The sequence below is a fragment of the Bactrocera tryoni genome, chromosome 5 (genome assembly GCF_016617805.1).
Source record: "Bactrocera tryoni isolate S06 chromosome 5, CSIRO_BtryS06_freeze2, whole genome shotgun sequence".
NCBI lineage: Eukaryota > Metazoa > Arthropoda > Insecta > Diptera > Tephritidae > Bactrocera > Bactrocera tryoni.
Window position 1 is genome coordinate 2,885,854 of NC_052503.1, and position 15,539 is coordinate 2,901,392.

The 15,539-nt window shown below is 34.4% G+C and overlaps 1 protein-coding gene across 3 annotated transcripts in view; it reads left to right on the forward strand.

The window, feature by feature from the left end:
* Positions 1 to 15,539, forward strand: part of LOC120777208 (collagen alpha-2(IX) chain) — a 379,148-nt gene that overhangs the window by 264,794 nt on the left and 98,815 nt on the right. For all 3 annotated transcript variants that reach the window (XM_040108383.1, XM_040108384.1, XM_040108385.1), the window contains one exon: positions 2,346 to 2,537. In XM_040108383.1, the coding sequence (XP_039964317.1) occupies positions 2,346 to 2,537 (192 nt within the window). The remainder of the gene's footprint in view (positions 1 to 2,345; positions 2,538 to 15,539) is intronic.

The window sequence follows — 15,539 nt, forward strand, 5'->3', positions numbered from 1 at the left end:
AATGGTCAAAGCAGCCGCTAAGGTTGGACGAATTTCTATGAGTTTGGCGATTTTCCATTGTTGAAACAAATTGATCGAAGAATTTATCCTGGCCAAAAACCATACCGTAACAATGATCCAACCTCCATATTCGCCAGATTTGGCTTCGTGCATTCATTTCATTTCCAAAGGACCATCGCTTTATAAGATAGATAAAATCGCAGAAAGAGCTGAAGTCTATAATAAAAATCGAGTTAGGAAAGTGTTTCGAAGTTTAGAGGAAGCGGTGACATAAGCACATAATATTGAATAGGAACTATTTTGGGGCCAACAGCTATAATGTAGTTCATTTGTCTACAACTTTTTTTTCAAAAAACAAAACTTTCCGCTATTTTAAAGCACGTTTACATATTTTAAGATTATGTGATCTTTCCCTCAGGCTTGAATTTTTTCTACATTTTTTGTGAATTCTAATTAAACGACTATTCACACCGAGAAACAAGCCGTACATCTGCGTCTATATGTTTGGCTATCGGCAAGGTTTTATCAATAATTTTTAAAGGCATTGTAACTTACCCTAGTAAGGCTTTAAAGTTTTATATATTTTTACCGTTTTATGGAAATTCATTATTTCTGCCATGACTTCCGGCTACCGGCAGTATAAAGTGAACCACTTTTTCTCTTTATAATCCTTTAACATTCGAAAATCTAATAGATAAGTGATTTAGTTTAAAGGAATATCAAATGATTCCTGAGGGTAAAGAAGTGCCCATAAGCAAAAATACAATCACAATCCGAAATACATTTGGTATATTTAAGTACATTCAATATCTAAAGTAGTTTATATAACAAATCAAAGTCATATTGTAAAATATCAGTATACATTAACTTAGAAAGCACTAGTATTAGTTTTCATAGTGAAATAATTAAATAAAAACAACTGTATTATTACCTTTTTATTTGCGTATATTCATTAAATCAAAGTAACATTTACATTGCCAGATTATTTTTGAAGCAGAGAAGTTGGAATAGTAAAACGGCGTTAGAACTCATTAACCCATACATTTTCATATAACAATTTGGGGCTAATAGCTCTTCTTGGCAATTAATGTCAAACAAATTCCTCAAAACAAACCGAATTTATCTGAAGCACTTAACAAGCAGTGAAACTACACAAAAAAGGCGTAGCTTAAAGTAAAACAAAAAGAAATTTGCAAGTCTGTCCGTCGAAATAAAAAATCACTTTACACAATGGAACAAGCAGAACAACACCGATTTGTTTATGCGCTGAGGGTATGCCTTATTTCTATTTCACGCGCACATCCAACACGCTTTTTGTTTGGTAAGAAATTTTCTTCGTTTTTTTAGTAACTCTGCGTAATTGTTATTTCGCATATCGTTGGGGCGATAAAATATGGCCAAATACCGGAAATTCCGGTCCCGACTTGTCGCAGCCAGCCCATACGCCATTGCTGGTTGTCAGGCTAATCCCTTTACTTAGGGCAATTAATTAAATCCGATAAAGCGAACAACACACAACAACAACACATGAACAATAATAACAACAAAAGCAAAAATAAGAACAATTGCAATAAAAATAACAACAAAAGCGCGCAATTGTAAAGAAAAAACGCCAGCAATGGCAAAACATGCACAGCATTAAGAACGACACGACGAACACAAAGAAACACGCAAAGTAGGGCAAAAAGTGTAGACGCAAGTCTAACACAACAACAAGCAGTCTGTCGAAAGTGGCAAAGCGGTGCGTCAACAATAGATAGGGTCAAATTCTTCAAAAGTCGTCGCTGAAACACGACTGAATGTATGTACGAATGACGAAGTTGCATATATTATAGACGAAGTTGGCGAAAAAAGGGTTGCAGAATGCGCCGAAATAAGAAGGAAAGCTCTAGCAGCTGAGGGGCAAAATTGACATAGCGTGCGCGCCTTAAAAGCAAGCAATAAAGGAGTGTCAAATGACTGGACATTTATTTACATTTTTAATGTCACATTCCAGGTATTTCTTCAATACAGGGTGTGTATATATGTTTTTAATGTCAATATCATTACACTTTTTCATATTTATTAGAATAGACATCTGAAGAACTTGAGTTGCGCTAAGAGCATTTGAATTTACCATTCGTTTATAATACTTAAATATTGTTGCAGTTAAAACAGTCTTAAGCGGAAGTAACTGCTGCAAAATATTGCTCCTTACATAATGCATATGGCTAGCTGATATCTCCAAACACGTGTATTTACCTTTTATATGCAACCATTTATGCTACTTTTCCAAAGCTCTACTTAATTAACGCACTGTAGTATTGTAAAAATAATATTGTTTCTTCTTTCTTTTTGTTTCACAGGGTGCTACAGGGAAACCAGGTGAACGCGGTGCCCCCGGTCCGAAAGGTGACCGCGGCGATAGGGGCGATCCTGGCTCCCGTGGACCCGAGGGTCTGCAAGGCCATAAAGGCGAGCCCGGCGTCGACGGCATGCCCGGCATGCAAGGGCCACCTGGCCCGCCAGGACCGCCTGGCTTGCCCGAAAACTATGATGTAAGTATGCGCTCACATTTATTTAATTATATATATTTTAATTTGTATATATAACGCTCAGTTAGTGGTAGATTTTATATTATATACTATATTTACTAATATTTATATCTTAATTATATAAATGTTATGAGTAGATCCACATTTTTTTGTCTATGAAATTTTTATTTCTAACAAAATTGCGATGAAAATTATCCTATCTCTAAGTTTGGTCAAACTGGATACAGTCTTATTAAAATCGGTTTTGTAGCTTGGGAGTTTCCTTCGGACAAAATTGTTATATACATATATATAGGAGAGATAGCGTAGTATATTCACTTTCACATTTTTTTATCTTTAATTTCTTCAGTGTTCCCAACTGCTTATTAAGCGCACCTTGAAATTAAAAACTTAATTTAAGCCCTAATTATAGCAGTAACACCTGTTCCCATAATATCGTGTTCACAAGTGTTCAAGTTCATACGTAACTGTTATTAGAGGCGTCTATTTAAGTTTTTAATTACAGTGCTTAGTGTTTATGGTGCCCCTAATTGGTTTCGTAAATGCTTGCTTGGCCGAGTAGTTAAAATTTAATTTTCTCTTTTACGTTGTTGGAAAGTTTTGTCTCATTTGTTATAAATTATGTAATATTTTGGTTAATTATTTAAGCTTTTCAAGGCATAGAAACTTTTCTTAATTATTTTGATTACCAATGATAGTCGTGGTTCAAGGCTAACTCCATTATTTTAAACATTTAAGCGCTAGGTATTGTTTACAATAACCATTAATGAGCCAAAGTTAGCATCAAATATGTATATATAGTATCTTCTATTCTCATTGCTTACTATTTCGTATTTTTATTGTAGTATATACATATGAGTTTTGAAGAGAGCAGACTCCCCGGTAAAGTCCAAATTCATATATGTGGTTTACCGGACAAATATATTTAACTAGTCCATATATAATATTGCTATTGTACTTAGGCGCCTACGCGTGGCTTATTGTCATTGCTGTCAGCATTAACGCAACAACAAATTTATAGTGGTTAAGATAGCGAATGGCCTACGCGGGTAAGACTACTACCTAAAGGCAAGTCAAGGTGATTTATGAAGACTAATTTATCACAAATATGTTTGAGGCGACTGTGAAGCCTACGCTGCTATTAAACAAGCAAAATAATAATTTCAACTTTATTTCTTACACAAAGACAGAGAGAAATTCTTAAAAGACAATTTTTTTTGTGTTATTATGTTTTCCAAACAAACTTATAAAATACTTATATGAGATTCTTTTGAAAAAATTATTGTTTTTAAAGTAGTATATTGAACCGAGTGTTCAAAGCTGCAGGAACCTGATACTAATGGATACTTTGTGATAAATGATAGCGAGACCATAGCGAAATTGCAGGTAACTGCAAAGCTAATAACCAGATGAAAAAAGTATTCTAACTAACAATAGAACGTGAACGGCTTGATATATCGGCCTCCTCGAGCTTTCTAATCGGTTATTTCGCTGCCACAAGATACTTTTGGCTCACGATCGATCCAGTGAACTCTTTGCCTTAAGTAAAGCTTTCCGCTCTTGTGGAGCTTAATTAAATAAATGAGACCTCACACTTTCAGATATACCATAAGAGGGTGGGAATAGAAATTAAACGCCTAAGCAAATTTGGCTAGCGTTTTGTCCACTTATTAATCTGGCTTAAAGTAGTATTCGAAAATGTATGCAATGAGTAAATATTTTTATTTCATCTCACATATTATACTTTAATAATTTGCACCATTTCCTCTATATAATAGAAATCGAGTTTACCTTTTTGTTCTACAATTTCATATTGTGAAATCGGCAAAAACGACAGCTTGTGCAAAGCGAAAGCACACAGCTTCTGTTTTACCAACAATACAATAACCATAGTTATACTTGCTCAAACATTTACATTCAACTGCTTAGAAATATTCTAAACACCTTGTACGACACGGCGTATACGTAACCGCAAAGAGTTTATATGAACTTAACTCGTGTAATTTGCCAAGCAGCTGCTTGTAAGCTAGGTAATCATGTAAACAGACCACAAAGCGTGACTATGCGAAAGCGTGTAGAGTTTACTAAAATTGTGTAACGGCACGCATTACTGGGGATGCATGCAGATCTACACTTTACAATTAATATTACACTGTTAACACTGCTCACAACCACTTAATCCTGTAGTTCATGCAAGCAGGCAGTTTATTCAGCCGTTACTAGTTCTAGATCAATAAAATTATTCTCAAAGAAAGGCGCTATGACTCTTCTGGCTAATCTATATTCAAAAGTGCCACATTTCTATTTATACAAAACGACTAGTTCATAACTAGTGCACTTTTGGCAGCACACAAATTTTTCTACTGCGTCAGCGTACGCTTAGTGCCTGCGGAACTGCGAAGCCTCACAACTACATTTGCTTAAAAATTAAACGCTTGCGGTGTGGCATGGTGTACGAAAGGAGAGTTTTTCAGTGGCTTTCACGTTTAAATTGGTGGTTTTAGGCAATTATTGTTATCAACATGATTGCATGTTGCCAGCGCGGCTACCGCTAAGCAAACGACAAAACAACGGCGTAACTAACTGCGCAACATGGGAGCAGCTACCGCAGAATACAAAAAATCTAACAACAAGAACGACACAAGCTTAAAGTGACCGCGACCAAGCAACAAAAGCGTAATTTCCTTTGCTTTGGCTGCCTTAAAGTAGACATGCACAGTATACTTTGAGGCGTTGCCCGTTGTTTTATCAGCTAACGCATTTGACTAACTTTGCATAAGCAAACAGGGCGCCAAACATTTACTTTCAATTTAAATTTGTCAGTTCTCTGCACTCACCGCGTTGCCAATGGCATTAAGCAAAGGGCCACAGCGGTTGAAAGCGACTTCACGCGGTGTAAAGTACCGAAGTACCGTTCTTATAATTTTATTTATTTGTTTATTCACTTCTTTGCTTTTTTATGGCCCAACAAGCTTATCGCTTGGGATGTTGTTTACAAAATTGCTGTTGTTACCTTTCCGCTGTGCTTACTTTGTAGCACTGCTTCAGGCGACCTAGCGATTCTCGCGCTAAACTGAACTGGCACAAGATTTCGTGCCGCGCAAAGATTGCCGTAAATAATAAAAAATATACTCAGCTATTTGCTTTCCTAGCCATTAAATGAGGTTTTTAGCGCTTTTGCCTATACTTTTTCCTTAAAATACTTTCGTTTCCACATAAGCAGCGAAAAATTTGCAACTTGAGTTCTATTTAATTTTCGTTCAAACCTTTCCTGTCCATTTTAATAACTTTTGTCCCTTGTCAAAGCGGCCACAATGAGGTCAGCACACCGCTGTCAGTTCATTTCAACAAACAACAAAAAAGTCGCTGTGTCAAGCCTTTATTTTACTACCGGCGGCTGAGTCCATTGCCTTTGTCGTTTTATTTCTTGTAGCTAGCGAAAATAAAAATCTCGTTCACTTCTTTTTTTGCTTATGGCAAGTTAATTGTGTGGCAGCGCAAAATTTGTTCAGTTTTTTCTTGCTTTTTTTTCTGCACGCTCTTAATTCGCTTTTAAAGAAAAATTGCCTATTGTGCTAATTTCATTATATCGCTGTTACCGTCACATCCCATTTCACCTGCTACCTTCATTCCGCAGGCCATGCACAGGCGTATGTGTGGGTATATAGAAGTGCTCGGCTGGCTATCTCCGGCCGCCATCAGCAGTTAAGCGGCCGAACAAACTGCATCAGACGGTCGGTAAACGAAATGAGGCGACATGCAAACTGCCGTTTGCAGAGTTAATTTTGTATGAGTGAGGCAACCGCTGATAAGGAACATAGTAAAATAGAGAGTAAGGAGCATATTTTTTATAAAAGGTGCCACTATAAATTAATAGAATGTTAATTCTAATTAAAGGTTTCGTGCAAGTAGACTTCCTTTGAGATGATAGCGACAGTTTTTGAGTCAAATTCTAATAAAATAATTAGAAATTAATTAGCAAGACCCTTAAGATCAGATCACTATTATCTATTATGATATTTTCATAATTTGGAATAGAGTTGCCATCTAGTAAAAATGTATTTTCAACATTTCAAAAAGTATTATCTAATAAGGTTTTACTGAACTCTTCTAAAAGGTATTTTTTCAATTTTTTTTTTTCTCTACTTATTCCGGTACAGAGTTACCATCTAGGCAAAAGTAACACTAAAAGACGAACGATTTTGGATATAGTTTGATACAAGATTTGCACCTATCAGGATTAAAGCCTACATAAAAATGAATGTCAAACACTTCCGACAGGTGTTCAACTTTTTTGTGACTTTCGACTTATATATTCCGGAACAAAGTTACAAAAGTAACACTAAAGAAACCGAAAGAACGTGTGTTAAAAGTAAGCCGAATTAACAAAATTTTTATAAAGTTTCTGTTTAGACATATTGTGGAAAATAGTTGGCACTTAGCGAAAAAGTACAACCGATAATATTAAAATGGAGTAGCTACGTTTATTACAAAGTTGCCACCTGTTAGAAAGAAAAACTGATATAATGCGGTAGTTAAATTATGATTCATAAATCAAATTTATTCCCAAAATAGAATTTATTTTTAATACTTTGAAGTGAACTTTTGGTGGCAGCGCAAATTAGTTAACTAAGCTTTTAATGACTATTCATGAGTTTCACAATCAATAATTGTACGATATATTACTGATAAACTCACTACAAATCCACTCAATTTATATTTTATTAACTGCAAGCACTCACTCCTCAAAATTATTTAGTTTCTGTAGCATACTTTCAATATTAGTGGCGCACCTTAGTCACGCAACCTCAAACTTTCTATTTGAACAATTTTTTTGTTTCGCTGACCCCTTAATTCATAACGAGTAAAATCATCAAGTAAAATTTTTAAATATAAATTTGCCGCATTAATTACCCACCTTCGTATTGACCACAGCGCCGCAGCAGGTCAGTGCACTCTTTTTCACAGAGGCATTGGCATTTTCCAAGCAACTTTGCCCACAAAAAATGATTGCAAATGCAGCTGTAGCGTAGAAAAGAAGAACCGCACAGAAGGAAGCATAATGAGCCTCTTTTTCGTTTTCAAAAAGAGAATGAACGAGGTTTCGACTTCCGCCTAAATTGCGAGAATTTAAGTGTTGCAACAACAGTTCATTGCAGTTCATTGCTTATGTATAAGTTTGTAAGAGAATATTCTTTGCATTAAAGTTGTTTTCGTATAACTGGTCTTATTCGTATTATTTCATTTTGTGGTTATTGTTGATACGGTTACGAGTTCCCGTGCAGAAGCACATGAAACGTAAAGAGGATTTGTATTTTGAAAAGCAAACATTTAAAGCAAAACTTAGGGAACACACCTAGTGTGAAAGTTTAATTTTTTTCCATATTTGGATAGTATTTACCCTTAAAAATAACATACTAAAATAAAAATTAATATATCAAATAATATTTGAGGTACAGTCATTTAAAAGGGTAGCCGCCCAGTTCAGTCCGGTTTACCAGTTTATTTCTAAGAGCACGAAGAAGACTGGAAAACAGCAGTGAAGTACATTTTTTAGCGCCATCGGAGATTTTGTATCAATCAAAAAATATTTTACCTCTTTTTTGTTTAATTCCTCTGCGTATTTTTGAAACCAATATAAATATGCTCCCAAAATTTAAAATAATCGATGCAGCAATTCCTTTTTTTTAATTTCCAAAATCAACGAGTTCTTAAGCTGTCACGCCTCCATGGTCTCCAAGGACACTTAATACCAATTTTAGACTCAATACTCAGAACTTTGAATTTTGGAATTTTGAAATTCGTAAAGTTAGGTATTTTGCCTGAAAATCTAGCTCAGCTTTAACTAAAAAAATTGGCAAAAACATACATATGTTATCTGCTTTTACTTATATAACCGAAGCCCCGCTAAACAGCTATTATTTCGCACCCGCTGCAAAATTCTATGCTTCCACTTGACTTAAATTGCCTTATTTTTATTTCCCATTTCCTTCATTCTCTTCGCATTACATTTTAAGGCTGTCCAATTTTCCAATGTCTGTCTGCGCCCATGCCTTAGCCTAATTTTTAGTGGAAAATTCTTCTGCCACAGCTAATAGAAAAGGGAAATTGTCGAATTGCTAATAAGTACATGCATTTAAGGTAGAGCGCGGCAAGTGTTTTGGCGCCCTGACAGATAAGCGCGATGGACAGAGAAGCAAAAGCAGTAGGCTGAAAAGGGTGCGGTGAATATAAGAAAAATGTGTTTACAGCCATAAAGGGAGATCGGGTGTTCTAAGGTTATATGGAATTCACTCAAGGAGTAAATGCAGGAAGAAATAATTCAAAGCAAGCAGCGAAGAGTGGCGAGCAAAAAAGCAAATCATTCCGGTTTAAAGAGAGAAAAATAATAAATAAATAAAATCGCTTTAAATTCATTCTCGCAGAAAAGTGTTGAAGCAGAAAAAACGTGTACGCGTTACCGAAAATATTTTCCAAAGTGATTTCCTTCCGTTGGCGCAGCACCGCGCAGCTATTACTCTGCGCTAGCTGATAGCGCTTGTAACGTTTTGTGGCGCGGCGCTTATTTTACTTTTTTCGCTTTCTTTGTTTCCTCGCTTGCCTGTCGCAAATTTGTTGCGCTCGTTTTTTTTTGTTTTACTTTTTCGTATTGCTTTGAAGAAATTTCCTTAATTTGTAAGTATTCACCCTGAAATGCTACAGATTGCTGCACAGCGAAAGGGGAGCTGCTGCTAAGTTGTTGCTGGTAAACACAAGCTTTGAGGTAACGGATACAGATGCTTGTCAATGCACACCACTACATTTGCATGATTTTGTATCACTAACTGTGTGTGTGTGTTTAAGCTTCATGCAACCAGAGCATCAGTTACTGCCACACAGCTGTACCTTCAATGTTGCTAATTTATTTTTTGCACGGTCATTGATTTCGCTTCGAAAGATTTTCGATAATTTTCCTTTCATTTAATATGATTTGATTTTCTCTCACTCCAAATGCCATTTCCGTTTCCCAGATCACGTATTTAGCGTGAGTTTGTTAGTTGCCGTGGGTGTGTTCGCAAATAAAAGACGAACTCCCCGTTAGATAATGAGCGGGTTCAATGCTCTGGCTGTGGCTGGCATACAGGGTATGCCGTTGGCTGCCTTCGCCATTTGCATGGCACGATTTTGTTGGTTGATTAGTATGCGGCCGCCCAGAAAATTGATAGTCAAGCGCGTTTGTTGCCGCGATTTGCGCTGTCTTACCCTCAGCTTTTTTTGCGCTCTCCCGCTTGTTCTTGTTGGTTTTGCATTTTCGGGTCGATTGCGTTGAAAGTGTTTTCATTGACATGTCATTTGCATTTTTATCGAAAGAAAATTTACATTTTCATTGCAATGTCAGTGACAATGTCATTGCAATTGTAGAATGTAATTTAAATTGTTGTTTTATTGTGCTTAATGAGCAGTACCGTTGAATTATGCAAAGTCAGAAAAAGGTCAGCGCTTCCTTTGGTGTCTCTTAATAGTTTCAGTTGTTGTTGTAGTCGTAAAATAAAAAGTAGAGCAATTTGTGAGATTGTAAATTTGATTTTCTTTTTTTTTTATCATAATTTTTAACATATTGAATGGAGTGGAGGAAGAAGGGAATAAATTTAGCTGTCGAAAAAATGTACGAAATTTCTGTGAAAAAAATTGCATGTAAATCTTTTATTTAAAAATAATTGAAAATCTTACTAATACTCTAGTCAGTAGACTTTATGGAGTAGATTATGATATTAAAAGAACATTTTTCTCTGTAAAATAATTTGGTTTGTATATATTCCTGGTAAATACTTATACGTTTTCGTGCGGTTTTTGTACAAATAAACCATTTTAGATTACAAAACTATAATTTAACTAGTTGAGCGTTATATATACAAACATATACATTATATTTTGTATAAATAATAAATATTACTTTAAAACACGTCTATATTTACTAAATACATATATATTATAGAGGGTTTTCCAGTAAGAGTGATATGATTTAAGGAAATTCAAATGTTTTTTATTTAAAGGGTAGTGCAATCGATACAATTAAATTCTGAACATAATTCAAATAGACACCACGGCTTCAATTTTCGAGTGATTTTTCCACTAAATCAAATCGTATGAATGAATGTCACGTTCAATATTGACTCCCAAAGCTCAAATTTTATTGCTCAAGACCAATAACTTCAATTAACCCCACAAGAAGTAGTCTAATGGTGTTACATCACAACTTCTTGGAGGCCATTCTTTTTACAATTTCTCGAAATAACGGAATACTCAAACTTTCTTTCAATAATGCTGTTGTTGCACGTGCTGTGTAGTACGTAGCGTCGTCTATTTATAACCAAATGTTGTCAAGATTAACACCTTCCAATTGCGGTCATAAAAAGCAATTATCATCGATCAATTTTCTTTCTTCATTGAGAGTAACGGTGTCACCAACTTCATTTCGAAAAACGTAGGAATTGATGATTCCATCAGATCAGAAACCAAACCAGACTGTCCATTTTGGTGGTTATAATGGTTGTTCATGAACAATTCGTGGATTTTCCACAAATCGACAGTTTTGTTTATTTACCGCACACCCAGATAAAAACGAGCCTCATCGGAGAAGATGATTTTCTGAAAAAAACTCTTTATCGTTTTCAAGTTGCTTAAAGACAAAATCAAAAAATTCAGGACGTTAACGCTGATCAGTGGCTTCAGTTCTTGAGTGAGAATAATTTTATATCGTTGTAAGCCCAAATCCGCCAGGTTGTGGTTTGAGACAGTCCCAACTTTTGAGAACGCGCTTTAATCGACAAATTGCGGTCTTCAGCAACACTTGCCTGAACGGCAGCAATATTTTCATTACTTCGAGTAGTCCTTGGTCTAAGTGACACTTGAACCTATATTGACTATAATATGGAAAAGCGCACTAAAAATTGCAATTGGAGAACGATTATTTTGATAAAAAATTGAATAATTTGTAAGCGCTGCTCTTGCGTATATGTAGTATTCCAAACAACAATACAATGATAAAAGGATTACAGTTTATGACATGTTAAAACTGCCCGAAACGACACTTAAAAATCAAATCAACTCTATTGGAAAACCCAGTACTTTCTTTGTTTTTTTATATCACTTAACAGAATTAAAGTAAACTGAATCCTTTTGTTTTAAATTAACTGATTATAAAAAATTTCTAAAAGTATTTAAATCTTTCTTGAACTTTCATAAAAATATTCTATCAAAAATAACGTATTAACAGATTAATTGGAACCCCACAAGGACTTTCAAGGTATAAAAAACTTAACGAATTTTCATGTATGGTAAAAGTAAGGAACAAAAATTTGTAAAATATATATTTTGAATACCCAAATCAACTATTTACCGAATAAAATTCATTTGAAGCGAAATCTTAGGTTATTTGAGTTGAGAAAAATAAAATGTTCTGCTACAGAAACACTTTTCCTCTAATAATGGAGCAGGGAAAGTACAAAGAGTTACCAGACATTTTTCTTTATTTCAGTTAGTACACTGTGCGACGAAAAGGTCATAAGATTTAATCAAAAGATTTTTTTAAATAATGAAGATTATTAGAGCACAAAAGAAAACTTTGGAATACAAAAAAGGACAGAAATACTTCGATGTTTTCAATAAGAATTAGATAAATTTTGATAAACAAGTATATTTTCTAAAAATATAATTGCAAGTAAATACTTCTAGCTAAATTTTGAAATTTTTAGCCTTAACTCAACGCACATAGATAAACAGAAAAGGAAAAATCTACAAAACATGTTATAGATATTTTCAAAATATTTTTCGTTTTCTGTTTTTTAAAACAAACTTTTTTAACTCTTTATAGTCATACTGTGCGAAGTTTATTTCCATTTAATACAGTTCACTTTCATACGCAATACGAATGCACATTCACACGGACGCAGCGCGATTTTCATATGCGCGTCTAAAAGTTGTGAGAAATACCCTTTCGTTCATATGTATTTGTACTTGTATTTGTAAAACAAACTTTTGTGCTTTTGCTGCTGTGGCAAAATATCACTCATACGTCATGTACGCGCAGAATGGCAGAACATTTGCGGTGTCAGCGTATGCGGATGGCGAAATGGCAGGCAGCCATAACTGTGGCTTGTGGCTGTGGGGCGGAAATGCCATGCAGGATGCATTTTTATATGGATGTACCACAGATACATATGCACATAATTATATATATATATGTATGTATGTATGTATGATTACATACCTATAAAAGTGTTATATGCCAGACAGTGAAGCTGCTGACAGCCACATCTCCATATATATGCGACACCCTTATATACACATACATACTTCTATATGTATATATATTTCTTTCATTGTGTATGTCCGTGACGTGACGTTGTGTGGCAGGAAGTGAGATTGCTAGCTGCAGTTAAATATTTTTGCCACTGTTGTTATTAATAATGCCATATTCGTTGCCGGCGTTGTTGTTGTTGTGGTTTTGTTGTTGTTATTTCGTACAACTCGCAACAGCATTATTATTATTTTTACATATGTGCGCTCCACAACACACACACAAACAGCCATTAAATTTTCCCAAAAAAACAAAAACAAAGAAATACCCAGCAACAACCATACTACACGCTCATTGCGTCGACTGCTGCGATTTACTTTTTTATATGCTTCCTTGTTTTTCCTCTGCTTTATTGCGGTTGTTGCCAAAGCAAATTAACCCTGTCTGTTGCATCGTGATTGCGCACATTTGATCAGGCATTTACCAAGTCATTCTTGAACTTTTTTCAAACGAGGATGGTTCGAAAATTGAATTTGATATCCGTGCTTTTGTTTATTTTCTTCGTTTTTTTGTAAGCAGTGTATGTAAGTGTTACAAGTAAAATTAAAAATCAGAACTAGTAGAAAAACATAAAATCAAATATATTAAAATAAGTTGATGTAGGTAAAGACTGGAAAATATTTAAATTTGTTCTTTCTTTTTCTGTTTAGAATTACATGTTGAAAATTTAAATACTTTCCGGTTTTATATTCAAATATAGTGTTTTAATAAGTTTGCTCTTATTTTCGTTAGTTAAGCAAAAGAATATTTGTAACAACAACCAAGTCAAACAATTTTAATTTTGATGTTAATTTTAATTTAATATTAATTTAAATTTTGGTTTTAGTGTTAATTTGATTTTAAAATTAATTTTTATTTCAATTATAATTTTAATTTTGGTTATAATTCTACTTTTAATTTAATTTTAATTTCATTTTAAAACTTAATTTTTCTTTGATTTTAACTCCAAATTTAATATTAATTTATATTTAATTTTAATTTTAAATTTTATTTTTAATTTTCAATAATAGTTGATGAATGAGTTTAGTTTACTTCTAGAATAAAATATAAAATTTATTTCATATTTTTAAAGACTATTTTTTTTTAATTTACGCAAATTTTTGTTTAATAAAATGCTAAGCTTATCTAGAATTCCTTACTCCTCCTCGTACAAAAGGTCTACTAAAATGTAGTATTATATTTGCATGGATTATTGTTTTGTTTTTATTGTTTTCCAAAACTACATCGATTATTTATTTGAAAAAATATTGAATTACCCTGAGATATTTTTATAAATGATTAAATAAAATCAAATAGAGAAAATGCGGAGCGTATGAGAAGGGCAATGGAACTTGAAGCCTAACATTCTTAACATTTCTATGCCCAAGCTTCAACCGCCAGGTGAGGCTGGTTCATATCATTTCCCACAACAGTCGGGTGTACGTAACAGGAATTTTTTATCCGGCCAAGAACTGTCGGCTTAACATGGCTACCATATTTCCAATCAAAAATAAATTTAAATAAAGGTCTAAAAAGACTTAGAAACTCAATGCGCCTAATGATGACTAAATTGAATCTACGTGCGAGCTGACAGGCTTCGATATCCACTTTTGATATAAAATATATTTTTCTAACAAAACATATATTTATTTTTTTAAATTATTACGGGATCATTATATTTTTCGGTGTATCTCTATTTAAGCTTTAAGTTAAAAAATTGCACAGAATCGGAGAAATGTCTACACTTCCATCACTTATTTACAAACCTCCTCATAAATTCCTCTCAAATATACCTAAATATACAAACACATTCCCACACTCGTGCTAATACATTAAAAGCCCTTTAGCGTCTAGTTATCGCCTCAGGCAAGGAGCCGTACGCTCGTTAGTGTCCACTAAAATTAAGAGAAAACCAAACCAAAATAGCAGACGCAAATTGGCGACACTTGGTCTCCACATATAAAGGCTCACATTTTACGAGCCTACGCACACATGTCCATGGGGAATGTGAACAAATTTTTTTCCAACAATAAACATATAGCTTACACAGATATAAAAAAGAAAAAGCAAAAACCAAAAAATCCCAAATCTCTCAACACAACTTCCAGCGCAGACACTTCACATTAGCCCCAGCTTTGGAACTTAAAATTAAGCGGCATTCCCCTGTCAACAGGAGCGTAGTGGGAAGTAGATGCACACATGCATACCTACCTATGTTCTAGATATGTGTTTGTGTGCTTGCGACATGTATATTTATTAGTGTAGTTTGTTCGCTTGGCAGGCTAACAAATGATGGAATAAGGGTTGAACACATTAGCAGCGTTAGGCGACCAAAGCAGTAACACAACAAATTCAACAACAATAACAACAACTAGTCGAATTGAAAACGTGCGTTAATAGTAAAATGAGATTTTCTTTTGAATGCAGCATCATTTATCAAAAGGTCCTTTTCACATAGCTGCAAAGGATAGCAAAAACAACAAAAAAAGAAAAAGTATTTCGAAAACCAAAAGGTACTAATAACAGCAGCAAATAGCAAAGATAAGCTTGAAAGTAACGAAAATAGTGGATCAAAGCCAGCAAATCTACATAGGGGCTTGAGGGAAAACAAAGCACATTGGTGTTTCCATACTACATAGTATAGGCCAAAAGAGAGAGAAACCAAAACAACCAATTTCCATTTTGAC